Below are 27,950 nucleotides of genomic sequence, written 5' to 3' on the forward strand. Positions count from 1 at the left end.
GACCGTCCTTGTCGAACGCGTGTTAATTGTAATTTCCTTCTCGCTCAGTGTCAGCAGTCGCAGTGTTTTCCAAACTTTTCACGTCGTAAGCTTCGTAATTAATGTTTTGTTACGAAAATGGTTGGCTGCTCTATTCGGAACTGTAAGAGTAGGAGTGAAAAGTGCAGTATAGATTTGTTTTATTTTACTATGTTTCTACATGAATAACTTAAAATTAATGCCGTTAAAATAATTTTCACTGTTGGTTAAAATTCTCCCACATTTTAAAGTTTGAGAACCTGTAAACAGCATGATGACGTAGGCAAGTGCCAATTAGGTCATTCGCGAATCTCGGAAGAGAGTACCAGGCGGAGTATATTATTATACCATGGTTACACCTAAATGGATGGATTCATCTAGCCTTCTTAGCTTACTACTCTGGGGTTTCCCTTGGTTGTGTACGGTCGCGCCCTCTGAATTAATTTCAACAGACTTTACAATAAATGTTTGTTGCTCGTCGCGCCATCTTAAATAAAACATTATCACCATTTCACAGCACAAAGACTACATTTGTTCGCAGGAAGAAAGCTAGATGGCGCATGAGATCTAAAACGGTTGCTTACTGTTTGACATTTTAATAATAATCAACCACGCTTTGTTTTGACATTTAATACTCCAACTGTCACCGAAGCGTTGCCGTGCGAGCGAGCACGATATATGAATCCGTGTAAGTCAGATAAGGATAGCGGCGCGGCGGCGCTGTGGCTTCCCGCCGTCCCCCGTACGACAGTCGCGCTCAGTTCGTTTTGCTTTGCTTGCTGTGCGTAGTTCAAGGAAGAATTATTTTGTTTGAACGTTATCCAATCGGTTATTCGTGACTTTTGGACTGTTGGTGAACTTTGTTAGTGATATACGTGTGATTGAGTGTAAAAAACAATATTCGGATGGATTGAGTGTGTAACGATGTTACCTCCTACGGCCGGCATAGCACAAGAGCAACGCGACCGGCCCGAAATGGCGTATCAGCAGCGTCGCGACGTTAGGGAGCTGACCCGGGAGATCATCAGGGACGCTGCTCGAGCGGCCAACAGACAACAGTCAATGTCGCCTGGAGGTAAGCCGGTCAAAAACGACGCCACGTTACGGCCATGCTTGTCAAATTGACATACGTCAACATGACATTTATAGGAAAACAACGCTTTTATCCGCATAAAATCGCATTAGAAATGATTTATCCCTTCATATCTGTTGCCGATTAATCCTTGGCACGGGAATTTAGACCTGTTACGTCACCTACGCCGCCCGATCTCGTAAAACTAAAATGGCGCCAATGCGCCATTAGCTGCTTGTATTATCAATACGTACCTAGTTATGTACATTTCGAAAGCTATTTTATGCATGAAAACTGAGCCGAATGGTCATTTATAGACAAACAAGCAAGTTATTCCTACTCTAAACTATGTAGAACACAATACGGCAGCGTAAAGTGTTATTTGGCACGTGCCAGGGTTATTTTTAGCTCGCCCAGATGCAACGTAGGCTACTGATTACGTTCGATCAATATTGTACAAGTTTGTCTTAGTGCATTGCAAGCATCCTGGTACTTAAATAAATCTTATTAGCCAAGGTTTTTGGTTTGTTTATTGTTGTCATCGGAATCCTGATGACTTTTGTAAAACGTCGAAATGACAGCAACATGACATTCGATTCCGCACAGCACAAGATGGCTGCCATTGTATTTTAGTTCAGTCACGCGCCAAGATAGGTGGCGCTGTTAGTCGATGTATGTACAACAAAGTCAAACAAAATACTTTCTAATGAATTATGTAATTTATTTATTTTGTCATGGTGCGGCACTATTCAACGATATTTTATAAATTCATGAATACTAAATATGTTATCTAGAGCTTAAATTAATTTCCTTTTGGATCTTATAATATTTTGATGTCGAATTTGACTATAGGTCTACACGGTCTACAAAACTTTTAAACTTTTTCTTTCTTCCTCAATTTTTTTTGGTATCAGTTACTTAATTTGTTAAACTGTATATGTAATTATATGCTGTTTGTTTCCCTTTGCAATAAATAAATCCGTTCAGATTCTATATATGTATAATGAACACAGTATTTTCAAGACAATATTGTTGAGATTTTTTTACAAAAAATTGAAACCCCATATTTTTCAATATACCTGATGGTATAGGTACCTTGTGCAAATTAATTAATCTAATCAAACCTGAAGAAAGTTACCCTAAGTAGGTGTGGTGTGTAAAAATGCTAATCCTACACTCCTAAAACATTTTTTATACAAGTATATATGTAACAATAAAGTAACCTAAATAAAATTAAAACTACTTACAAAACTAATACTACTACTTAAAAAAGGAAAACTAAAAATCTATATCTACCATACATACTGGCAGCATTTCCTTGCTGAATTGCAACGCTTATTCGCTGAGCGAGGAAGCTGCCAGCTCTTTTGTCCCTGGTGACCTCAACCAGCCGTTTGGCCAAATACTACACTAGCTAGATGTCTTCTATGTGAACTGGCTCAACTGCTGCTTATTTAATTTTATATAGTTCGTTTTTTTAGCATTAGAAAGAACTTGAAAGAAGATAAGCGATTTTGACATGTCTTTTATATGAAAAACACTTTTTAAAAATCAATAACTATTACTTATGAAAGCAGAAGACTATAAAAGATCGTATTAGATTCATAATTGTTACATATTTACCGTAACTTATTTTTAAAATATGTTTTCAACACATCAAGATTGTTTACCAAATTTCTAATGCTAAAAAAAACGAAGTATAGTAGTTGTTGTTCCGCGGAATATGTTAAATCTGTTAGATTAGATCATATAATTACTCAACTCATCATTATCAATCTACCACGGCGGGGACAGCCATGTCAGTGACTGATTAGATCTACGGATTATAGAATGAGGTCACAAATATTCTTATCATTCATTTGAGTTTACCTAAGAACGATCGAGTAAATTAACTGGTGAAGGACTTTTGAGGTATGGGACCCTAAACCCTTAGGTCCGTCACACAGGCGCGTTTTCCGGGCGGGCCGTGAGCGTTTTAAATATATGTGCCCCCGCTGCGCTCACACGAGTCTGTGTGACGGAACCTTAAAACCATCCCATTCTTGACAAATACGCGTAATAATGTAGGAATAGGAATTATGCTGTCCCATTAGAACAAAATGACGTTTTTCCAACAATCTTACGTCCTTTTACAAGGACAAACGTGTTTCGTGTTATTTCACCTATTATGATGATGCAAATTTAAATGTCAATAGTATACCTATGTATGAATGAGTTGTAAAATAACACTTATCCTGAGATAAAATAACTCTTAAATTTGCATCATAAATGAATGGAACATGCAATGAAATAGTGACTCGCGTTACTTTTGCCTTGGAATGAGATGAAAAGTTATGTTATGTCCGCACTATGCGGCTATGGCACCCGCGAAACACGAAATTTGCAAATTGCGGGCATCTTTCTCTTTTACTCCAATGAAAGCGTTATTAGAGTGACAAAGAAAAATGCCCGCAATTCGAACTTCGATTTTCGCGGTTATAGCCCTGGTGACAGATAGACAAACGGACAGCGGAGTCTTAGTAATAGGGTCCCGTTTTTTTCCCTTTAGGTACGGAACCCTAACAGCGGGGTCTTTAGAATTAGGCTCCCGTTTTTACCCTTTGGGTACGGAACTCTAAAAAACTGTATATAATTATGCCTACGTGTATGTGTCGCCATACGATACGATTAAATAAATAAAGGTTCCATCACACAGGCGCGTTTTCCGGGCGGGGCGTGAGCGGGGCGCGCCGCTTTTACATATATAACGCTCACACCCCGCCCGGAAAACGCGCCTGTGTGACGGAACCTTTAATGTCCGACAAAAAAACCGCTTTCATACAATCGAATTCTCATTTAGAAACGACATGCTGAAATTACCTATACATACAAAGAAAATAGAGCGAGTAGAAGTTTTGTACGTAAAATTTCTTTGTACAGTCAGCAGCAGAAGTTGCTAATTGAGCCACCCTTTACTGGCTTAATATTGCCAGCCAAAGCAATATTGAGCCAGTTCACGGTGGATAATTCGTGTTTTCCCGATTGCATCCTAAAGTAGCCTGGGGACGCTTTGGCAACCCAATCCCAAGAATTTCCGCAGGAACCAGGTTTTACGAAAGTGCCTTTGAGACCTTCGGCTTGAATAATGCTTGCTTTCCACCAACGCTTCTATTCGGTATTTACGTGGTACCCACCTGGGATCTGAGATACACCTTCCACACTGTTAACTTATCTTAAACCTTATCACGACCACCTAGAGTCTACGGACGGTCACTTAGTCCAAGTGTCGCAACTCGTATAAATAGCTTGTCAAAATGCGGCCGCGTTCTCTTGACCCCTCTGCTAATTCAGAGCTTGAGGGGCCAGTTGACCGAGTGCCGAGCTCTCACACCTAGTCAACCTGGGAGTAGCGAGACGATAGACGGTTTAGCTTGGTCTTACGGCTAATAACTGAGGAGAGAGATACCTACCCCAACCTACTCGTTAGATTGTACCGTTTACATTACTAATGAATGGACACGTATTTTTTTATTTTAGAAAGAATTCAGCATTTTGAGAAGCAACTCGGCAGATGCTGTGAATACCTATTTGCAGGACTTTTACCATTGAGGTATATACAAGAGACGACATCTCGAACAAAATGTTTCCGCACCTCAGAGAAGTGCATGCACTTATTTGCTGTTAGTACGTCACCGACCACTGACGAGATGCCACACATGTACAGAAAAATTAAAAAAAAAATTAAAAATCAAAAAATGCCTTCGTGCGTGTTAAAAAGTTGCAACAATAGCACAAGACAAGAAAATATAATATAAAAGGGATGGAATTACGTTTCACCGGTAAGCAATGGAATAACTGTTGATTTACTATTATTTAGTTTTCAAAGTAAATGTTTGGTCGTAGAAAAAGTATTGTATGCAACGTTGTTTAACTGAGTCAAAAAAATACTCGTGGCGTCTTTATTAACAATTTTCGGCTTCGCATGCACTTCTCTGAGGTGCGGAAACATTTTGTTCGAGATGTCGTCTCTTGTATATACCTCAATGCAAATAACGGCCATCATCCTATCTCACTCGTTGTATTGGATAACTGCGTCCACAAAAACAAAACACCATCATTATTCTATGTCAAGGCTCCCGGAAGCAGGCGGGGGTGGGGCGCGATCGATCGGGCAACGACCGCTGACGCAACGGGCGCCAAGGACATCTACAGTCAACAGCAGAAGTTGCTAAGCGGGCGAGGTGTTCAAAATTACCTTGACACGCTCTTATTCTCTTAACAATAACGTCGCATCAAGATCATTTTGATCTGAACACCTCGCCCGCTTAGCAGCTTTTGCTGCTGACTACATTCACCAAACACATTTGTACTAAAAATTTTACTGGCCATTGTAATGTAGTTTTTAGGGTTCCGTACCCAAAGGGACCTTATTACTAAGACTGCGTTGTCCGTCTGTCTGTCTGTCATCAGGCTGTATCTCATGAACCGTGATAGCTAGACAGTTAAAATATTCACAGATGATGTATTTCAGTTACCGCTATGACAAGAAATATAACAATTTTACCCCTTTAACCCTTCGTGCGCGACTCCGACTCGCACTTGGCCGGTTTTTATAATCTTTATACCTTTGGAAAAAGGGTAACGATTGGCAGTTGTTATGGAACTACTCATCTGGTTTTCTTTTTCTAGTTAATATAATATGACCCTGAGTTTCGTAACGCGTGTAGTGTGTTATCAGGGATCAAACGGTCAGGAAAAGATGTGATTATGCGATCGGCAAGTATTTTCGCCTAGATCGAGACTCGTGGTCTCGTACTAACAGCAACACAAGGCTGCATTTCCTCTGAGGCAGAGATGAGAGGAGACGTGTAGGAATCAACCAACAGCATTGATTGTAATCCACATATATTACAATTAGCTGTACGGCATACGGCAGAATGTGACGTCCTCAGAAAGTGACAAACTCCGAATGTGGCGTCCTCAGAAAGTGACGTCCTCAGAAAGTGACCTAACTCGAAAGTTACGTCCTAAGAAAGTGACATACTCCGCCTAAACCGAATTGTGGACGACAAACCCAACACAATTGAACCCAATGTGCCCAATGACAAACACATTTCCCGACACCTGTGGCCGTATGTTTGAACTTTGACGTGCATAGTTAACACGTTATACTAGTTTACTAGTACAACCGTAGCGTAGAGTATTTTCGGTTGAATTTTGAACGTAGATTTTAGACAGCTGCCTGCCATGCGTGCGTTATATGACAATTAAACCGTAATTCACCCCATTGTCGTGTCGTATTCGTTGACTAAAGACATTGCCTATTTTGTTTCTTTAATTCATGATATCGATAGCTTTGCTTCAATAACGGATGATAGGACCCTTTAATATGTGTGACGTTCCACGGGTACCTTATGGTGGCCGGCGCTTACGTCGCATAGCACCGCGTGACCGCACATATAGGGCAATTCCGGGGTAGTTGGCCATAGTTTTTAGGGTTCCGTAGCCAAATGGCAAAAAATGGAACCCTTATAGATTCGTCATGTCTGTCTGTCTGTCTGTCTGTCCGTCTGTCCGTCTGTCTGTCCGTCCGTATGTCACAGCCACTTTTCTCCGAAACTAAGAACTATACTGTTGAAACTTGGTAAGTAGATGTATTCTGTGAACCGCATTAAGATTTTCACACAAAAATAGAAAAAAAAACAATAAATTTTTGGGGTTCCCCATACTTCGAACTGAAAATCAAAAAATTTTTTTTTTCATCAAACCCATACGTGTGGGGTATCTATGGATAGGTCTTCAAAAATGATATTGAGGTTTCTAATATCATTTTTTTCTAAACTGAATAGTTTGTGCGAGAGACACTTCCAAAGTGGTAAAATGTGTGTCCCCCCCCCCTGTAACTTCTAAAATAAGAGAATGATAAAACTAAAAAAAATATATGATGTACATTACCATGTAAACTTCCACCGAAAATTGGTTTGAACGAGATCTAGTAAGTAGTTTTTTTTATACGTCATAAATCGCCTAAATACGGAACCCTTCATGGGCGAGTCCGACTCGCACTTGGCCGCTTTTTTTTGCTTGTTTTGCTCTATTTTTTGTTGATGGTGCGGAACCCTCCGTGCGCGAGTCCGACTCGCACTTGGCCGGCTTTTTTTAGGACTCGATAAAAAAATCAGTTTACATGTAATTAAAGAAATATTTACTTCTTCATAAACTTTGATTAATTGACTTTCGAAAATGAAAGAAACAAAAAAATATGTCTATTGCGAACAGCTTGTAAAAACGTTTCAAATTTTTTTTACAATTGGCCATCTCTACCGAGGTATTTTTTTTTTGGGAAACAAACAGCTTTCAATCTTACACAATATGAATTAATATTAATAAAACACAAGCCAAAACAGTTTCCACTAGTAAATTAGAGCAGATATGCTCAAAGGGAAGTACTTAATAGAATACAGACTCAGTGGTGACCTGCACACGTCTCCTCGGGTTTCAGTTGGACAACGCTTTAACATGGGAAGCGCATATCGACGAGCTGTGCGACAAGCTGGGGCGCGCGTGCTTCGCGCTGCGGAGGCTTACGCACACCGCCGGAAGACCTGCGGTACGAGAGTGCTACTTTGCCACAGTGCACTCGCTTCTGACATACGGCGTGGAACTGTGGGGCCGCGCAGCTGACTGGAAACGCGTATTCGCCATGCAAAAAAGAGCTGTCCGCGCTATGGCCGGCAAGGCAGCGGATGCCCCCGCGCGTGACCTCTTTCGGGATATTAAGATCCTTCCCCTCCCATGTCTGTTCATACATCAGATAGCAGTGTTCACGCTAGAAAATATTGCCAGGTTCAAATGTAAAGGTACTAACGACAGGTACAGCCTCCGCAGTAACAGACATAAAAATAGGCTGGTAGTCGAGACACACCGACTCGCCAAATCAGCGAAATTGACACATATTTTGGGACCTAGCGTGTACAATCGCTTGCCCGATAGTATTAGAAAAGCAGCTACCACCGCGGGCTTTAAGAATAAATTAAAAATTTGGCTCGCGACTCACTTATTTTATAGTTATGAAGAGTTCTTTAACTTACCTATTCTAATATAAGTCAGTGTTGCGAACGTGTACTCAATAAATTTATGTATAAATTATGTATAATACCAAAAATGGTATATGACATGTAACTATTGCTATTAATAAATCATTTCATTTCATTACAAAAAATACAAAACGTATTATCCAAAGCAATCAAGCAAACTGAAAGTTATTGAACTACATTATTGTTTCATTTTAAATACTGTATTATTTTAACTAAACTTGTTAGTTAAATCGAGAAGAGAAGAGAAAGAAAGGAAAAAAAAATAGATGTACATCCTATGCTAATGTTAGTTTGTTAGGTACATCGTTGTAATTATTACTGAGTTAGGGTTTATGTTATTTTTTTATTGAAGTGAGAAATTTACCCAGCTTCATATTGAACACATCAAAATTGGAATATTTAGAGTTATACATTGAGGATGCTCTAGCAAGATATGAGTTTTTGAAGTACCTAGTACGACAGAATGGAATGGCAAATAAAGCTTTTGATCTAGTTCGGGAATTAGGACATCTATATGAAATATTGCTAATAAGATATTGCGACTCGATTAGATGGTTTAATAATTTAAACAGAAAAATTTGATCTTTTTGCTCCCAGCGCAGCTGGAGACTTACCATGTTATCACCATTAAACAATTTAAACCTATATTTCATCCATTTAATAAATTTATTTAGAATTTTTTCGATGGCATTATTGTGCACCGAATATTGAGGATTCCAAACGACCGATGCGAATTCTAAATGCGACCTGACAAAGGCATTATAAAGTAAAATAACGGTTCGAGGATCACTAAAATTTTTACTTTGCCGGAAAATAAAACCTAACATTCTATATGCCTTAGACGTAATTTTGTCAATATGAGAAGTGAGCTGGCTTTTGCTGTCTATGTAAACACCAAGATCTCTTACTTCGGTAACCCTATTCAGTTTTTTGTTCTTAATCTGGTAATCAAAAAGAATTGGGTTACGCTTGCGAAAGAATGAAATAGAGCAACACTTTTCGATATTGAGGTCAAGACAGTTTTTGGCGCAGTAAAGATCTAACCTTTTTAAGTCATCCTGTAAAAGTATGCAATCATCAATAGATTATCCGGGAGTGATGATTATACCATTACAGGAGAGATAGCCATAACATAACTCTTCATTTGAGTATAATTTATTTTTCATTTTCATTCCCAAAGTCCCTTTTCTTCTCAAGACCCCTTTAGGCCACCTAATACCAGCCAACAGCGCACTCAAAGCAATTATGGAGAGTATACTTTGCACCAAAAGCAAATAACAACATTAGAATAAGACACTAGTATCACCACCATGTGAAATATGAACCCTCTAAGAAATGTTTGCACTAGTCAAAACAATCAACAAGGATTTTACGTACTTTTATAAGTTTTCCCCCAAAATGTTGGCCATATCTTTTCTCCCAAGCATGACGTGAAGCGTACTAAACAAGAACTAGCGATATCTAGCCATCAGAACCACGAAATATTTGGATGGGCAATCTCTCCCTTATGGCCATCTACCCCGGAATTACCCTAATAATAGCGTAAGCGCCAACTTTAAAGGTTCCGTCACACAGGCACGCTCCGCTCACGCCCCGCCCGGAAAACGCGCCTGTGTGACAGAACCTTTACCCGTGGGACGTTCTTTATTCTATATTGGGACGTCATTTAATAATAAAGTTCTTGAAACGTGTTGTTTATTGGTGACTTATTTTTTTGCTGTAATACGACGAAAACTATGTTCTACGTAATCTACGTATTTTGCATACCAAAGTAATTTAATTGTATTGTCATATATACTATGTACTCGTGTATTAAAAAGTGCCGATTTGCAATTGGACTCTGGCCGATCCCTATTTATTGTTCGGCAAGTTTTTACTGTACATATTTCCCTAATCGACATAAATTTAATGCTCTTCGATATTTAAGTACCTACTATTAACTACTTTCCATTGAATACCTAAACTCGTATTATTAGAAACAGTAAACTGACAGTTATGGGCATGTAATTCATGAATTCATGATATTACCTAGAAACCTACCTACTCATGTTTATGGAATAGAATAGAATAGAATCTCATTTAATCAAGTAGGTTTTTTTTATATTGATATCATGCCTTAGAAGGCAATCTTGTTTTAATTATAATAAACTTTTTTTGAAGCCGATGATAATATTTTTACCCACAGATACAGATTTGTTAAGTTGTTACATAATACATATTATATGTATAAAACCTAATATAAAAAGCGGCATGGAAAGGTACACAATGATAATATTATTATACAGTATTAAGCAAACAGCGTCAAATTCAACAAACACGTATTTGTATTACAGCGGATTGTTAGCGTTTTCGTATTTACATAGGTCCCGTGTCCGATTTTACAATTTATTTCAAGTACCGTACCGGTCCGAGCCTGATCCGGTTGGATAAGGTTCGGAAAACCGGACACGTACAGTCAGCAGCAATAGTTGCTAAGCGGGCGAGTTGTTTAAAATGATCTTTGACGCGACTTTATTATTAAGAGAATAAGAGCGAATCAAGATAATTTTGAACACCTTGGCCGCTTAGCAACTTCTGCTGCTGACTGTACGTACAGTCACGGGCTTTCGTTAAGCCATTTTCTTTACATTGGACATTTCATAGCGTGAGTATTGAACAACCAAAACAGCTTAAACCCTAAATGTCTCAAAAATTAAAGACCCTGGTGGCATTTAAATCTTGATTTAAGTTGTTCCTAAAACTAATATTATTTGACAAAAGACATTTGTTCTACGTAACATAGTTCACAATTTCAGTTGTACGTAGTACCTACACCAATTAAAATCCATGACCAGGGCAACCAGAGGGGCTATCGCGAAAACCGAAATTCGCAAATTTCGGGGATCTTTCTCTTTTACTCTAATGAAGGCGTAATTACTTAATTAGAGTGACAGCAAAAAAATGCCCGCAATTTGCGAACTTCGATTTTTGCGGTTATAGTTCAGAAAACCAATCAAGATACTTCGCAAACACCTTAGGGCTGTGTGCGTAGCAAACCGGGCAAAATATTCAAAATGATACATCCATTGATATAACACAGCAAGAGATGATGCTTTCAATGACACAAACGCAATGATAAAATAGGTCGGCACACTCGTAAAATCTATTTACAAACCACAGGAACCATGTAGTAAAAAATATGATTGATTGGTGTATATGTCGGAGGCAGATCGTAAAATCGGCCATATCGAGATATTCCTAGGCATACCATGAAACGCCGCCATTTCATGATCTGACTAGCGACTACCAGCCATATCGTTCAAACATCAACGTTTGACGATTTGCCTAGCGACGTTTAGGCATATCAAATAAGTAGGGTGTGATATTCCTAAGCATATCATGAAACGCCGGCATTTCATGATCTGCCTAGCGCGACCATCAGCCATATCGTGCAAACTCAAGGGGTGATATTCCTAGGCAGATCATGAAACGCCGGCATTTCATGATCTGCCTAGCGACCACCAGCCATATCGTGCAAACCTCAATGGGTGATATTCCTAGGCAGATCATGAAACGCCGGCATTTCATGATCTGCCTAGCGACGACCAGCCATATCGTGCAAACCTCAATGGGTGATATTCCTAGACAGATCATGAAACGCCGGCATTTCATGATCTGCCTAGCGACGACCAGCCATATCGTGCAAACCTCAAGGGGTGATATTCCTAGGCAGATCATGAAACGCCGGCATTTCATGATCTGCCTAGCGCGACCACCAGCCATATCGTGCAAACCTCAAGGGATGATATTCCTAGGCAGATCATGAAACGCCGGCATTTCATGATCTGCCTAGCGACGACCAGCCATATCGTGCAAACCTCAAGGGGTGATATTCCTAGGCAGATCATGAAACGCCGGCATTTCATGATCTGCCTAGCGACCACCAGCCATATCGTGCAAACCTCAAGGGGGGATATTCCTAGGCAGATCATGAAACGCGGGCATTTCATGATCTGCCTAGCGCGACCATCAGCCATATCGTGCAAACCTCAATGGGTGATATTCCTAGGCAGATCATGAAACGCCGGCATTTCATGATCTGCCTAGCGACCACCAGCCATATCGAGCAAACCTCAAGGCTCAAAAGGAACGTAAACTTGTATTAAAAGGTACGATCTGGCAACACTGGACTCGGACGCAGCGCCATATAGAATGCAGCGCCACCAGTGGCAAAAAATGCAATTTATTTTACGATGCGATCGGGTATGAATGAAGCTAGGAATTCGACGAATACATTGCTCCCATCGATCTGCCGAATCTTTTATAAGACAGATCGTGATATGCCTGAGTTAATTTTAGTCAGATCATGAAATGGCGGCGTTTCATGATATGCCTAGGAATATCTCGTCAATTATTTTACGATGCGCCCGGTATGAAGCTAGGAATATCAACGAATACATTGGTCTGACCGATCTGCCGCCTCTTTTATAAGGCAGATCGTGATACGCCTGGGTTAATCTTAGTCAGATCATGAAATGGCGGCGTTTCATGATATGCCTAGGAATATCTCGATATGCCCGATTTTACGATCTGCCGCCGACATATACATGTAAGTTATAAATAAACAGAAATTTACCTTGACGCTAATAGAACCGATTTCCTCGGCCATCCCATCGCCATTCTTAAATCTATTTGTATCGGCCTATTTTGGAGCATTTGGCGATTTACTATCATCACATTTATAACGTATTCGTACGCGCTTATTCAGGTTACGTAGTCAACAAGTTATCCTTATAGTTTTACCATTTTCTTTACATCTGTCTGTTCCCGGTACATATACCTAATCTAAGAAGAAATTCAAATGGTCCAATCTACGCCGGGCAAGAGTTGTAGTTGTGGTTATACCCCTAACTCTCTAGTAGGAGAGTTTTGATGATAAAAAAACAACATCACTAATACATAGTATAAAACGAAGTCGCTTCTCGCTGTCTTCTTTTGTCTGTCTGTATGTATGCTTAGATCTATAAAACTACGCAACGGATTTCGATGCGTTTTTTTTAAATAGATAGAGTGATTCAAGAGGAAGATTTATGTATAATTTGTTAACCCGTGCCAGGCGTGTCTCACTCCGCGATTTCGTCGCTTTGCTACAGGTAGCTAAAAGTACATCCGTTCCGCCCCAATTATGGGGAAAGCCATAAGCCGCGCGTGGCGCTGTGGCCACCTAGCGGCCATATCTGTGCTGATCGTAACAGACGCGTTTTGTTAGAGAGTGAGTCTTCTGTACTTAGTACTATTATTTATTCTGTGCCCGTGCCAAGCCGGGGCGGGTCGCTAGACTCGCTAGTACAAAATAAACGAATGTATGATTGTTTTGTTGCAGCTCGCGACCGTTTCCCCTCCACATCATCCACAGACGACAACGAGAGCGGCACCGACGGCGAGGCCGACCGCTCGCGTCGCGCCAGCGTTGTCCTAGGTAAGAACACACACTGGTTTCATCTGAGATTTCGACCAGGGATGTTGCGAATATCCGCAACCGCGGAACTTCCGCATTATTTTCAACATCCGCATCCGCATAAAATCGAAGCGGATTTAATGCGGATGTGGAACAGATCGGTACAGGAACGTCTTAGCATCGGCGTAAGTGCTAGACTGCTAGGTAATTTAGTCATTAGCCAATAAACCTATTAGAAATTAGCAGTCAAGCGTGAGTCGGACTTAATGTACGGAACCCTTGGAACGCGAGTCCGACTCGCACTTGGCCGGTTTTTTGAAATAAAAATTACTAAAATGTAATATTTGGCGTTTTTTATGTACCTATCTTGACTTCCGCATCCGCGGATGTGAGCCTTTAAAAATCCGCATCCGCGGATGTCAAAAAATCGGCATCCGCAACATCCCTGATCTCGACTATAAGTTCCAGTGCCCTAGAATGGGACAACTGACACTTTCATGCCAGTAGGGCCGAGAAACACAATGCAGGTCAGCATGCACTGGGCCCGAGATAGAGTGGCTTGGAGAGCACTGCTGAAGTGTGTCCACAGTCGTGACGTCCCTCAGCTATGAGGATACGACAAGGAAGAGAGAGGGCCGAGAAAAGTGAGGAGGTGCACTTTTCATATTTGTAAGTGACGTGGTTATTGGACGATATCTTGAGTATCTAATTTTTAACCACCAATGTTTATGAAAACAGGAAGGAACGATGCTCATATAAATACAATTTTTAAGTTCGAACATTAAAAGGATAGATCTGGAGGCTGGAGTTAGAGGGATTTAAATGCATGTCTCAAGCTTCGAGGTCTTGTTCGAGTCGAACTACTAGTAATTTTGACCAGAAAGTTCTATTACCGTACGTACAATGAAAAACATATAATTTGTTTGTCCAGGTCAACCCGGCCCGCCGCCCGGCATCGTCTCGATTCGCAAGCGTCGCGGCAACCTGCCCAAGCACTCCGTCAAGATATTAAAGCGATGGCTCTACGATCACAGATACAACGCGTACCCGAGCGACGCGGAGAAACTTACTCTCAGTCAAGAAGCCAATCTCACTGTTCTTCAAGTAAGTTTAATGTTGTTTGTGAGACTCCCGACTTCACTACATAGTATAAAACAAAGTCGCTTCCCGCTGTCTGTATGTCCTTATGTCGGCTTAGATCTTTAAAACTACGCAACGGATTTTGATGTGTTTTTTTTTAATAGATAGAGTGATTCAAGAGGAAGGTTTATGTATAATTTGTTAACCCGTGCGAAGCCGGGGCGGGTCGCTAGTGACTAATAATGTCAAAACACCACGTCAAAGTAGTTGCTGTACTACTAATACGACCAACGGAAGATTCAACGCGCACTGCCTTGCTATCTCTATGATCTCCGGCAGAAGCCCGCAGTAAACATTTCAGGGCGTACCGGCTAAACTTTGCGAGGAAATTTTCGAGGGAGCAGTGTAATTTAGATGTACATAATAGGCTTTTACTGACATCAGATCCATTCATTCGTTGTACGAGACCAATGCAACAAACTTCATCCTCACGCAAAGCCTTTCTGCCGGAGACAATCGAACTTTTGATGTCTGCCGAACCATATACCTATGCCGAATCAGGAATGTTTTAAAAGTAAAGAAAATGAAAATGTTTAAGTATCTTTAGTTGTATTGTTTTGTTGTTCCTCTATTAACCTTATAATTAACGCATTTTGTTTATTTTTATGTAGGCATGTAGATACCTAAATGTAATTTGTTGTTTTGTTCTTGTTGTTTTGTACAATATTATTACGATTATTTTAAGAAAATATAGACGCTTTTTTAGTTTTATTTATTATAAGTATTTTAAATGCATGTCAGATTAAATTTACATTTTTAATATATTTTTTTTATAATTTTTATATTAATTTTTTAATGTTTTTTTATTTTTTTTATTTATAATAATAAATAATAATAATAAATTGAGCCTATATACGTCCCACTGCTGGGCACAGGCCTCCTCTCATGCGCGAGAGGGCTCGGGCTATAGTCCCCACGCTAGCCCAATGCGGATTGGGGACTTCACATACACCTTTGAATTTCTTCGCAGATTTTTATTTAATTAAGATAATATAAAGTCTATTTAAGGAAAACATTTTTCCGTATTTTTTATCTTATTTAGACATGATTTACACCATAAAATAATTTTGGCCGCCTAAATCGGGGAAATCAACCTATGTGCTTTCTATTGAAAAACTTTAGTTCGGAAATTGCTGGCTAGCTTAAATTTGTAGCGTTAATTGCTTAAAATTCGAATAGAAATTGTAAGTTACCTTGCAGACCTCGCATCTAAATATATTTGGTCATGATATTTTGAGTTTTATTCACCAGTACTAGAGTTCACTTTTATTAGCGATTTCATACGTCATGCTCCGTGGAAACCCCACTGTCTGTTTTGTGATTTATTGAAACGTAATGCTGATGTACACAATATGTACTGAATTAGCATCAACAGGAGATCGATTACCATCAGGCAGTTTCCCCAATTTTTATTGTTAAACTTGAAAGAGGTATTTAAGTGCATTATCCAGGATAAAGCAAAGTTTTACAGACCATTGAGAATCCCTTTAATCTTTAAAACAAACCTTTATTCTCATGTTTCTTTCTTGTCAGGTATGCAACTGGTTTATAAACGCCCGCCGCCGCATCCTGCCAGAGATGATAAGACGCGAGGGCCACGACCCGCTCCACTACACCATATCACGTCGCGGCAAGAAACAGCCAGGAACGCCCACTGCCGGCTCCTCTGGGCAACAGGTCGCTTGGGACACTGTCGAACTGGAGGTAATTACCAGGGATGTTGCGGATGCAGATTTTTTGACATCCGCGGATGCGGATGCAGATGCGGATATTTAAAGGCTCACATCCGCGGATGCGGATGTCAAGATTAGGTACTTAGAAAACGTCAAATATTACATTTTTAGTATTTTTTTATTTAAAAAAAACTAAACGTTTAGTATTTGAGCAAGAATATAGGTGCGTTATATTTAATAAACAGTACTTGGCCGACTTTTCTGGATCTAGACGATTTCGTTATAGGTAATGACGAAATTACCTAGCACTTACGCCGCCGTAAAGACGTTCCTGTACCGACTTGTTCGACATCCGCATCCGCATAAGCTCCGCATCAATTTTATGCGGATGCGGATGCGGATGTTGAAAATAATGCGGAAGTTCCGCGGTTGCGGATGCGGATGCGGATGTTCGCAACATCCCTGGTAATTACATCTGCAATGTTTACTGATAAGACTTATAGTACCACACGGGATTGTTACGCCATTAAGGGTCCTAGCTAAATTGGTTGTTCGATACTTGCGCTATGGAATGTCCAATTTAGCTAGAACCCTAAATGGTGTAACAGCTGCAGGCTGCAGTTATTCTATGGAGACACCAGGGAGATCCTGCGTATCTGAATAGAACTAGGCTGGCTAGACCTAATTCCGTTCCATAAGACTTGCAGGTAATGATTCGACTTATCTGACACTGATCCAATCTGCAGGCCTCTGGGCAGCAGAAGTTGCTAAGCGGGCCAGATGTTCATAATGCTCTTGACGCGACTTTGTAAGAACAAGAGCGTACTGTACTCATTGTTTGTTGAGTAATTGATTTTATTTGTTATTTGCATCTAGATGTCACATCCCGTCACAGTTAGACTAGAGGTATGGTAACTAATGAAATAAATAGTTCCAGCAATTCAACAAATTAAAATTTCCTGAATTTTTACTATTTAGACTAGAGATGCAACGGATAGTTGTTTGGCCGGATACCGGATATCCGGCCTGGACACTGGCCGAATATCCGGTATCCGGCCGCGGGATATTCGGCCGGCGGAACTATATCTATATTTTGAGTTTTGCAGGTAGTGAACGTTCGCGCGGACACATTTCTAGGATCGTAACGAGTTTTAAGTTTTATCATGTCATTACGTAGTAAGTTCGTTTATAGTTACAAGTGCGCGCGCGTATTTTTGTGTAAACAAATAAGTGTATTGTGTGACATTGGTTACGTATTCATTTCTATCTACTGTGTCGCTAGCATTATGACCGTGACTGTTTTTTAGATTCCATTTTTTACCCCAATATGTGTTAATTTTACTATCCGGTATCCGGCCGGATACTAAAATAACGGCCGGATAGGCCGGATACCGGATAGTAACCGGATATCCGGTGCATCTCTAATTTAGACCCTATAAGTACACAAAGTACCGTTAACTGTACGGAAATGACGAATATTTTTTTTTTTTCACAGATACAGAACGAGGGTGACCGCCGCGAAGGGGAGTACGTCGAAGGCGACGGACTTCTCGTGTACCGTAGCGACGGTGAACTGGGCGAAGAGGGATACTCGTCGTCCGCCGTTAGCGAGGAGGAGGTCAAATACGACCCTTCAGTGTGGCAGAGCGTCATACGGTACGGGCCCGAGGACGCTCACCCGGCCACTAGAGGGTGAGTCCTCTTATAAAGTGTTTACTCATAGTTGATTATTAGTGTGAGCTTGACGTAAGTCGAAGGCGACGGACTTCTCGTGTACCGTAGCGACGGTGAACTGGGCGAGGAGGGATACTCGTCGTCCGCCGTTAGCGAGGAGGAGGTCAAATACGACCCTTCAGTGTGGCAGAGCGTCATACGGTACGGGCCCGAGGACGCTCACCCGGCCACTAGAGGGTGAGTCCTCTTATAAAGTGTTTACTCATAGTTGATTATTAGTGTGAGCTTGACGTAAGTCGAAGGCGACGGACTTCTCGTGTACCGTAGCGACGGTGAATTGGGAGAGGAAGGATATTCGTCGTCCGCCGTTAGCGAGGAGGAGGTCAAATACGACCCTTCAGTGTGGCAGAGCGTCATACGGTACGGGCCCGAGGACGCTCACCCGGCCACTAGAGGGTGAGTCCTCTTATAAAGTGTTTACTCATAGTTGACTATTAGTGTGAGCTTGACGTAAGTCGAAGGCGACGGACTTCTCGTGTACCGTAGCGACGGTGAATTGGGAGAGGAAGGATATTCGTCGTCCGCCGTTAGCGAGGAGGAGGTCAAATACGACCCTTCAGTGTGGCAGAGCGTCATACGGTACGGGCCCGAGGACGCTCACCCGGCCACTAGAGGGTGAGTCCTCTTATAAAGTGTTTACTCATAGTTGACTATTAGTGTGAGCTTGACGTAAGTCGAAGGCGACGGACTTCTCGTGTACCGTAGCGACGGTGAACTGGGCGAGGAGGGATACTCGTCGTCCGCCGTTAGCGAGGAGGAGGTCAAATACGACCCTTCAGTGTGGCAGAGCGTCATACGGTACGGGCCCGAGGACGCTCACCCGGCCACTAGAGGGTGAGTCCTCTTATAAAGTGTTTACTCATAGTTGATTTTTAGTACGAGCTTGACGTAAGTCGAAGGCGACGGACTTCTCGTGTACCGTAGCGACGGTGAACTGGGCGAAGAGGGATACTCGTCGTCCGCCGTTAGCGAGGAGGAGGTCAAATACGACCCTTCAGTGTGGCAGAGCGTCATACGGTACGGGCCCGAGGACGCTCACCCGGCCACTAGAGGGTGAGTCGTCTTATAAAGTGTTTACTCATAGTTGACTATTAGTGTGAGCTTGACGTAAGTCGAAGGCGACGGACTTCTCGTGTACCGTAGCGACGGTGAACTGGGAGAGGAGGGATACTCGTCGTCCGCCGTTAGCGAGGAGGAGGTCAAATACGACCCTTCAGTGTGGCAGAGCGTCATACGGTACGGGCCCGAGGACGCTCACCCGGCCACTAGAGGGTGAGTCCTCTTATAAAGTGTTTACTCATAGTTGACTATTAGTGTGAGCTTGACGTAAGTCGAAGGCGACGGACTTCTCGTGTACCGTAGCGACGGTGAACTGGGCGAGGAGGGATACTCGTCGTCCGCCGTTAGCGAGGAGGAGGTCAAATACGACCCTTCAGTGTGGCAGAGCGTCATACGGTACGGGCCCGAGGACGCTCACCCGGCTACTAGAGGGTGAGTCCTCTTATTCGCTAGGTGCACGACTGGTGCTGCCCTCATTTTGGCGGACTTTCTACGTTAAATTTTATGGAGTAAAATTAGTTCAAGCGGCTGCCGCTAGTACTAATGGCGGACATTCCATAAGATTACCTGTGTTTGTGACGATCAGCGCCACTTCCCCCTCCACCGACTTCGCACCTTGCCAATAAAGTGTTTACTCATAGTTGACTATTAGTGTGAGCTTGACGTAAGCAATGATATTATATAACCATAGATAGGTTATACTCACACTTGAGGAGCACAAAAAATAATTCCATATTTATTTCTGTGCCTACGTATAAATCTGTTAATTTTGATTAATTTTCTAATTCCATCCATCTTTGTCACACTTGTTGTTAAACATAAGGTCGACCCTTTCTCTGTCGGTGTGCGGGAGCTCGTTAGCACGTGCACATTCCTCGTTTGTCCAGCCGCGACTAAAGGAAACTTGTCCAATTTGTCACAAGTTAAGCGCTTCAATTTTGGAACGCCTATAACCTATCTTGAGTTATAAATCATTGGACGTAAGTCGAGGGCGACGGACTTCTCGTGTACCGTAGCGACGGTGAACTGGGCGAAGAGGGATACTCGTCGTCCGCCGTTAGCGAGGAGGAGGTCAAATACGACCCTTCAGTGTGGCAGAGCGTCATACGGTACGGGCCCGAGGACGCTCACCCGGCCACTAGAGGGTGAGTCCTCTTATAAAGTGTTTACTCATAGTTGACTATTAGTGTGAGCTTGACGTAAGTCGAAGGCGACGGACTTCTCGTGTACCGTAGCGACGGTGAACTGGGCGAGGAGGGATACTCGTCGTCCGCCGTTAGCGAGGAGGAGGTCAAATACGACCCTTCAGTGTGGCAGAGCGTCATACGGTACGGGCCCGAGGACGCTCACCCGGCTACTAGAGGGTGAGTCCTCTTATTCGCTAGGTGCACGACTGGTGCTGCCCTCATTTTGGCGGACTTTCTACGTTAAATTTTATGGAGTAAAATTAGTTCAAGCGGCTGCCGCTAGTACTAATGGCGGACATTCCATAAGATTACCTGTGTTTGTGACGATCAGCGCCACTTCCCCCTCCACCGACTTCGCACCTTGCCAATAAAGTGTTTACTCATAGTTGACTATTAGTGTGAGCTTGACGTAAGCAATGATATTATATAACCATAGATAGGTTATACTCACACTTGAGGAGCACAAAAAATACTTCCATATTTATTTCTGTGCCTACGAAGAAATCTGTTATTTTTGATTAATTTTCTCATTCCATCCATCTTTGTCACACTTGTTGTTAAACATAAGGTCGACCCTTTCTCTGTCGGTGTGCGGGAGCTCGTTAGCACGTGCACATTCCTCGTTTGTCCAGCCGCGACTAAAGGAAACTTGTCCGATTTGTCACAAGTTAAGCGCTTCAATTTTGGAACGCCTATAACCTATCTTGAGTTATAAATCATTGGACGTAAGTCGAAGGCGACGGACTTCTCGTATACCGTAGCGACGGTGAATTGGGAGAGGAAGGATATTCGTCGTCCGCCGTTAGCGAGGAGGAGGTCAAATACGACCCTTCAGTGTGGCAGAGCGTCATACGGTACGGGCCCGAGGACGCTCACCCGGCTACTAGAGGGTGAGTCCTCTTATAAAGTGTTTACTCATAGTTGATTATTAGTGTGAGCTTGACGTAAGTCGAAGGCGACGGACTTCTCGTGTACCGTAGCGACGGTGAATTGGGAGAGGAAGGATATTCGTCGTCCGCCGTTAGCGAGGAGGAGGTCAAATACGACCCTTCAGTGTGGCAGAGCGTCATACGGTACGGGCCCGAGGACGCTCACCCTGCTACTAGGGGGTAAGTTGCCTTATTGAATTACAGTAGAACCCGCTTAAGACGATTCTGAGGGGACCTAACAAAAAGAGCGTCTTAAACGAGAAATCGTATTAAGCGTGAACAAAAAAACTATTATAACGGTGATAATGAGCGAATGAAATCTAAGTGTAGGCAGGTAATCTAGGAACACTAACGATATTAGGCTCAAGTAGAAAGTCGTGGAGTAAAGTAACTAATAACTGCCTGAAAATAAATCTGAGAGCGATAGCTTGCACTCCGTGGTCCATAACGGTCAAGCAGATGGCATCGCATTCTTACGCCGATAAGGACCCGACAAAATATATTAGACAAAACAAAAAACTGTAGGTAATAAACACAAAAAATGTTGGCTAACGGCGTATTGCATAACAATACGACGGTTATGTCAAAAACACAAACGTGCAGATGGTGCGTAACGGGACGGATAAGTAATATATAATTTTAGATGGCGTATTAAACGGGACGCGAGTCGTATTAACCGTGAAATAATGTATGAAAACAGGCCTAAAGTTGCAGGGACCGTCGTAAAATGGCGTATTATGCGGGAAATCGTATTAAGCGGGTTTTACTGTATTGATACTTTGTGAATGTTTCCAGGTAGTTTGAATCCTGGCATGGTCGCCATGTGAGGTGTGGTGTAAAGGAGAACTCGGACGTACTGAATATAGTTTTATTCTGTTTATAATGTCCCAGACAGAGATGGCGAGACGACTTAGACGCCTTCATCAGTAACTGGCCGGAAATAGCACAACAACGGGAGCTGTGGAGATTAAGGGGAGGGGACTTTTCCCAGCAGTGGGACACTGAAACGGGCTATTAAAAAAAATCATTATGTAAGAGCTTATACCGGGTGTTTCCTGTAACACGAGCAAATAATTAAAACAAATATTGTATTCCTCAAAGGATATAACTTTTGATTAAAAACTTTTAAAAATGATGGAATCTTTAGATTTTATCTTTTTCATACAAATGAAATATTATTTTCAATGTACGCTGTAATCAGTGTCTTTGACGTTGCCTGTCACGCTGTAAACAACAAAATTTGCAATACATTGCGTCTTAGAACAAACTTAAAAAAAAAACATCAAAACATAAGTTATATTTAAAAGTCGCTAAACAAATGTTGGTCAGTTTGAGGAGTACAGTTTAAGTTCTTTCTCCTGTAATAGGCAATACCCTGTATAGTATCGGTATACACATGTGAGGGTAAGGCGTAGCTCACACTATACTGAACCATAGAGAAATATAGTAAGACAAGAGCGCTCACTCCATGCATCAGTTTTGGCACCAAAAAGACTATTCAACAACATAAGACTTTCCGGTCGGTGCTACATCTATTGTCAAGTAGCAGTACTGATAGTTCCGCTACTCGATGCTAGATGTAGACACCGAAATTAATAGTCTTTTTGGTACCAAAACTGATGTATGGAGTGAGCACTCTATTTTTTTTTTCTCTATGACTGAACTTGAGTGGACTATGTTCCACAGAACGAGCCGCTCCAAGATACTCGTTTTGTTCAATGATTTATAACTCAAGATAGGTTATAGGCGTTCCAAAATTGAAGCGCTGAACTTGTGACAAATTGGACAAGTTTCCTTTATTCGCGGCTGGACAAGCGAGGAATGTGCACGTGCTAACGAGCTTCCGCACACCGAAAGAGAAAGGGTCGACCTTATGTTTAACAACGAGTGTGACAAAGATGGATGGAATGAGAAAATTTATCAAAAATAACAGATTTCTTCATAGGCACAGAAATAAATATGGAAGTATTTTTTGTGCTCCTCAACTATGAGTATAACCTATCTATGGTTATATTATATCATTGGTTTTGTTGTAGTACGTGCACACTCGACTCGATGTAATATTCCGTATTCGTTCACAGAACTGCAGCGGTAGTGACCGTGACGACGTCAGAAGAGGAGGAGCAGGCGGCGGAGGCGGCGCGTGCGAGCGGGACGGGTGCGGGGGCGGGGCCGGGGGGCTGGCACCCGCAGCTCGCGCACCTGCCGCAGCTGCCGCACCCGCTGCGCACGCGCAGGCTGCAGGTAACACTTACACGGGTACCACGGAGACACGCTCGGCGCTGACGACGAATGCCAAACATTTGTTTTATAGCTGGTCAACCAAATCTTGTCAGTGAAAAAAGGCGCGAAATAGGGATGATGACACATGTTGGATTTTATAACAAAATCAAGTAAAATAGATAGCAAACGAGCAATTTATCACAATAATGTGGATATTCAAATAAAATATTGAGAAATTACAAAAATACAGGACCTGAAAGTTTCAAAATTTAAGTTTTTTTTAACTTCCAAAAACGATAAAAGTAAGGGTACCATTCGATTCCTTACATTTCACCCAAAAAAATATTGTATAGCAACTATATACATAAACGCAATATTTCACCGACAAAAACGCAATTTTCTTGTTTTGTCCATACTACAAGATGGGCGATGACGTCACGGCCCCTGGCCGTTTTGTATAGGGCGTTTCACGAGTGAAGTGCGACTGTCGGCCTTTGACTACAATTTCTGACTTTTGTGTTACTTTAATGCAATGGGTCCCATATAGAGATTTGATCCTAAAAACAAACCCGATCGATTGATACCATAAATGAAAATTAGTCATGTAGCCTATTCAAATTTTCTATGGGACGATATCCCTTCGCGCCTACATTTTTCAAATTTGCCGCCTTTTTCTACTGTCAAGATCTGGTTGACCAAGTATACCTAATTCATGTCAAACGTGTACGTACGTTCGGAGCGTGCGTTTCGAGGTCGAGGCGTTACTTACACTGATCCTCCTCGAGGCTGATGAGTGCCTGTCACATGAGTGACATAACATGAAATACACATACAAACACAAGCACACAGACATATAGTGACATGAGTTAAATATGAATTTATATAAATTTTTGCCAAAAACTTATTTATAAAACTAAGGATCCACAAATCCACACAGACGCGGAAAGTACCACTTTCACGCAAATATGCGAAAAAGTTGTGTAGTCCGTCTACTCAACTCTGCACGGTGTTTGATAGCATATAGTGTGGAAGTATATTTTAAACGTCATAATTTCATAGATATTTGATATTTATGATAACACGTCCACACTCAGACACACAATCTATCAAACACGGTGCAGAGTTACCTTAAACAGACTCTACTGTTAAGCCGCGTCTCGATTACGCGCGGCGACCGCGCGAGCATTGTTCGACCGCGGCAAACCTGTATTTTGGCTCGCTAGCCAATTTAAGCACCATCTTGAACTATAGCGCGGCAGGCGATCCGACGATCGACCACATTATATCACAAAAATTAATTATTCGGAACGAAGTATAGCCAAATAGAAAAATGATCTGTTGCAATAATCACTACATTTACTGTTCCATAGAAACTGTTTAGTGCCGTATAATTTAATTAAAGTACAACACTTTTCATTATCCATGTATGCGGCCGCGCGAGCCAACTGAAATATACACATCCGTCCCAACTGCGCGCCCCCTGCGCGCGATTATTCCCCCCCCCCTTTATCTCCGAAACTACTGGGTCTAAAATTTTGAAACCTATAGATGACAAGAAAACCTATTAGAAATGTGCAGTCAAGCGTGAGTCGGACTTAATGTACGGAACCCTTGGAACGCGAGTCCGACTCGCACTTGGCCGCTTTTTTACTTTACATAGTGAATGTCAAGTTACAATAAGTCACTTTCCTTCCAGGTGGTCCCCAGCTCTTCAGAGGGCGAGCGAGACAAGTTCAAGTGTCTCTATCTGCTGGTTGAGACAGCCGTCGCGGTCCGCCAACGCGAGAAAGAGCAAGAAGAGGTGCCTGTCTAGTGCGCGGGTACATTGCAATTTACACCTTATTTCATTTACTTTAGAGTCTAAATTATTTTGGTTCGAATTGCATAGTGCACAGTGATTTGGGTACACCATCTAATATAGGAAGGGCCTTGGTCTCAAGCCTGTAGAGTCTATTCCATTAGATGCTAATAATTAGCACATTCAAAAATTGTAAACAATCCAAACCACGTGCTATTCCACCAATGAGATACAACCCACCAATTACAACTTTCTGTACTTATCTATAGAATTACATATATCATTATAATATTTTAAACTTTCGCGTTTTGAACACATATTAACTCACATTTATAGACGGGTCTAACGCGAAATGTATTCAATTACCTTTATTTACCGACGTTTCGACACAGGTTTCACTGGTCGTGGTCGCGGCTAACTGCATTCTGGGACATCAGTTAGCCGCGACCACGACCAGTGAAACCTGTGTCGAAACGTCGGTAAATAAAGGTAATTGAATACATTTCGCGTTAGACCCGTCTATAAATGTAAGTTAATATACATATATCATTGGCTGAGTTACCGTACGACATGGTATTGTTTAAATTTTTTAAGGTATTCCTTGTGTATAATAAAAATCTGTATATATATTCTAATAACAATCTTTTTGGTTACAGAAAACGTGAAACACATCGCCGCTACCCAGCGGCGGCGAGCGCAGTGCCGCTAAACGGAATTGTACCTCCTGGCTATTAACATAAGTACTATTTCACCTATCCCCGCCCCGCTACAAACACTCGATAGAAATATATTACCTATCGATTTTTCAAACCGAGTGTTTTCACTATTATAATTAGTGATATTATGACTCTAAACGCATTGTTGCTAAATTGTATTAGTGACAAGTGAAAGTATAATTAAAATTTGTCAAATTACGAGTAGGTAATGGATTGGAAATGTGTGCAGTTATGCGATATACAGACGTAACGATTAGGTTGGAAACTATAAGCTTTATGCAGACGGTACCACTATCGCATTGGTACAATTTCTACTGGCAAATTGGCTGTGCCAGAGCATATAAGTTACTCTGTAGTTTACGGTTACGGTTTGTGCTAATGCTGCATTCTGGCGGCAGAGAATTGCAGTAATACCCTCTATTCATGGACGCGCTCTGTAGTGCGCAATCGCCATTTTTTAAACCCTAAATTGTCAATCCAATCTGTCTGAGTCAGATATCGATCGAGGATTGTAACATGAAATTGCTACGTCCGTACATCCCTTTATACGCGGTTTAAAGTTGTGAAATACGTAATGTATTCAGTAGTAATGGAGGCCAGAAAAGATAGTCGTTATTATTGGGGGCGCATTTAAATAATGCAATATATTTAACGTCCTTCTATTACTACCCTTTATTTCATTTGGATTCGTCACGTAGGGTAATTCGTCAATTACTGGCCACTGTTTAATAACTGGCCACCTTATACCATAGAATAGTACTAAGTACAGAAGACTCACTCTCTAACAAAACGCGTCTGTAGCGATCAGCACAGATATGGCCGCTAGGTGGCGACAGCGCCACGCGCGGCTTATGGCTAGCCACCAAAATTGGTGTGGAACAGATGTACTTTTAGCTACCTGTAGCAAAGCGACGAAATCGCGGAGTGAGCCACGCCTGCTTATACTAAAAATGAATTCTATTCACCTATAAGCAGAATTCATTTTAGTATAAGGTGGCTGGTTATTGAAGGGTGGCCAGTAATTGACGATTTACCCTAATATGGTTCCAATTTAAAAGTGTAATGTTTTGACGAGGCTGCCACTTTATAAATTAACCAATGCACATATGTAGCTCAAATATATGGTCATATTCATAACAATATCGTATTTTATACATTTGTGGCATTTTCTACGAAAAGAGACCTTATTCTCGATAGCGCTTACGCATCGGAGCATCGTTTATAGTGGCGGAAGCGCCGTCGACAATAAGATCCCTTTTCATGGATAACGTAACGTTTATTACACAAGAAAGTTTGGATATTGAAGTTGATAGATGGCGTTATTTATCCGCAAAATTATCTGTCAGTTTGTCTCACTCTAACAAAAAAAGCCATAAAAGATTATTAACCTTGACGGCATTTCATATATTTCAAGCATACTAAATTACTAACGCCATCTAGCGACTTTTGTATTCATCAAACATATACATATAACAAAATAACATAAAGGAAAGATATGATACTGGTTACTAGAGGTAGTGGCTACTTAGGAGTGTAACCGAAAGGTAGAGTTATGTAAGTATAGTGGGATTCGTAAAAGGCTTTAAAATATCTGAAAAGCGTATATTAAACCATTATTTTGTTGAATTATTGGTTGTAAATAACTGTTGTAAAAATTAAGAAAATTCGTGCTTCGAATTTAACAGCTTATGTAGATGTCGCTGTACGGCTCCGTACATTCAAGGTATTGGACATAGATTAGTATATGTTATTACACACGTATTATGTATACACAACCTATGGGTAATAAGGTTGTGTATACATATTTTTGGCACTTTGTCCGCGCCGATATTTAATACCTTGGCTGTACATTTGCTGTAACACTGGTTGTAAAAAGTTGACTTTGACA

At 41.5% G+C, this 27,950-nt stretch overlaps 1 protein-coding gene across 1 annotated transcript; it reads left to right on the forward strand.

Moving 5' to 3' along the window:
- The first annotated feature begins 587 nt into the window (after nucleotides 1-587).
- LOC134655440 (iroquois-class homeodomain protein IRX-5-like) lies at nucleotides 588-26,119 on the forward strand. Its single transcript, XM_063510909.1, has 9 exons — nucleotides 588-1,093; nucleotides 13,529-13,624; nucleotides 14,535-14,707; nucleotides 16,277-16,447; nucleotides 17,912-18,108; nucleotides 18,251-18,253; nucleotides 23,407-23,569; nucleotides 25,245-25,368; nucleotides 26,003-26,119. Exons 1-8 carry the CDS (start codon nucleotides 943-945, stop codon nucleotides 25,359-25,361), a joined length of 1,071 nt encoding a protein of 356 aa, XP_063366979.1. The 5' UTR covers nucleotides 588-942; the 3' UTR covers nucleotides 25,362-25,368; nucleotides 26,003-26,119.
- The last annotated feature ends 1,831 nt before the right edge of the window (nucleotides 26,120-27,950 follow it).

The sequence above is a fragment of the Cydia amplana genome, chromosome 16 (assembly GCF_948474715.1).
Source record: "Cydia amplana chromosome 16, ilCydAmpl1.1, whole genome shotgun sequence".
Taxonomy (NCBI): Eukaryota; Metazoa; Arthropoda; class Insecta; order Lepidoptera; family Tortricidae; genus Cydia; species Cydia amplana.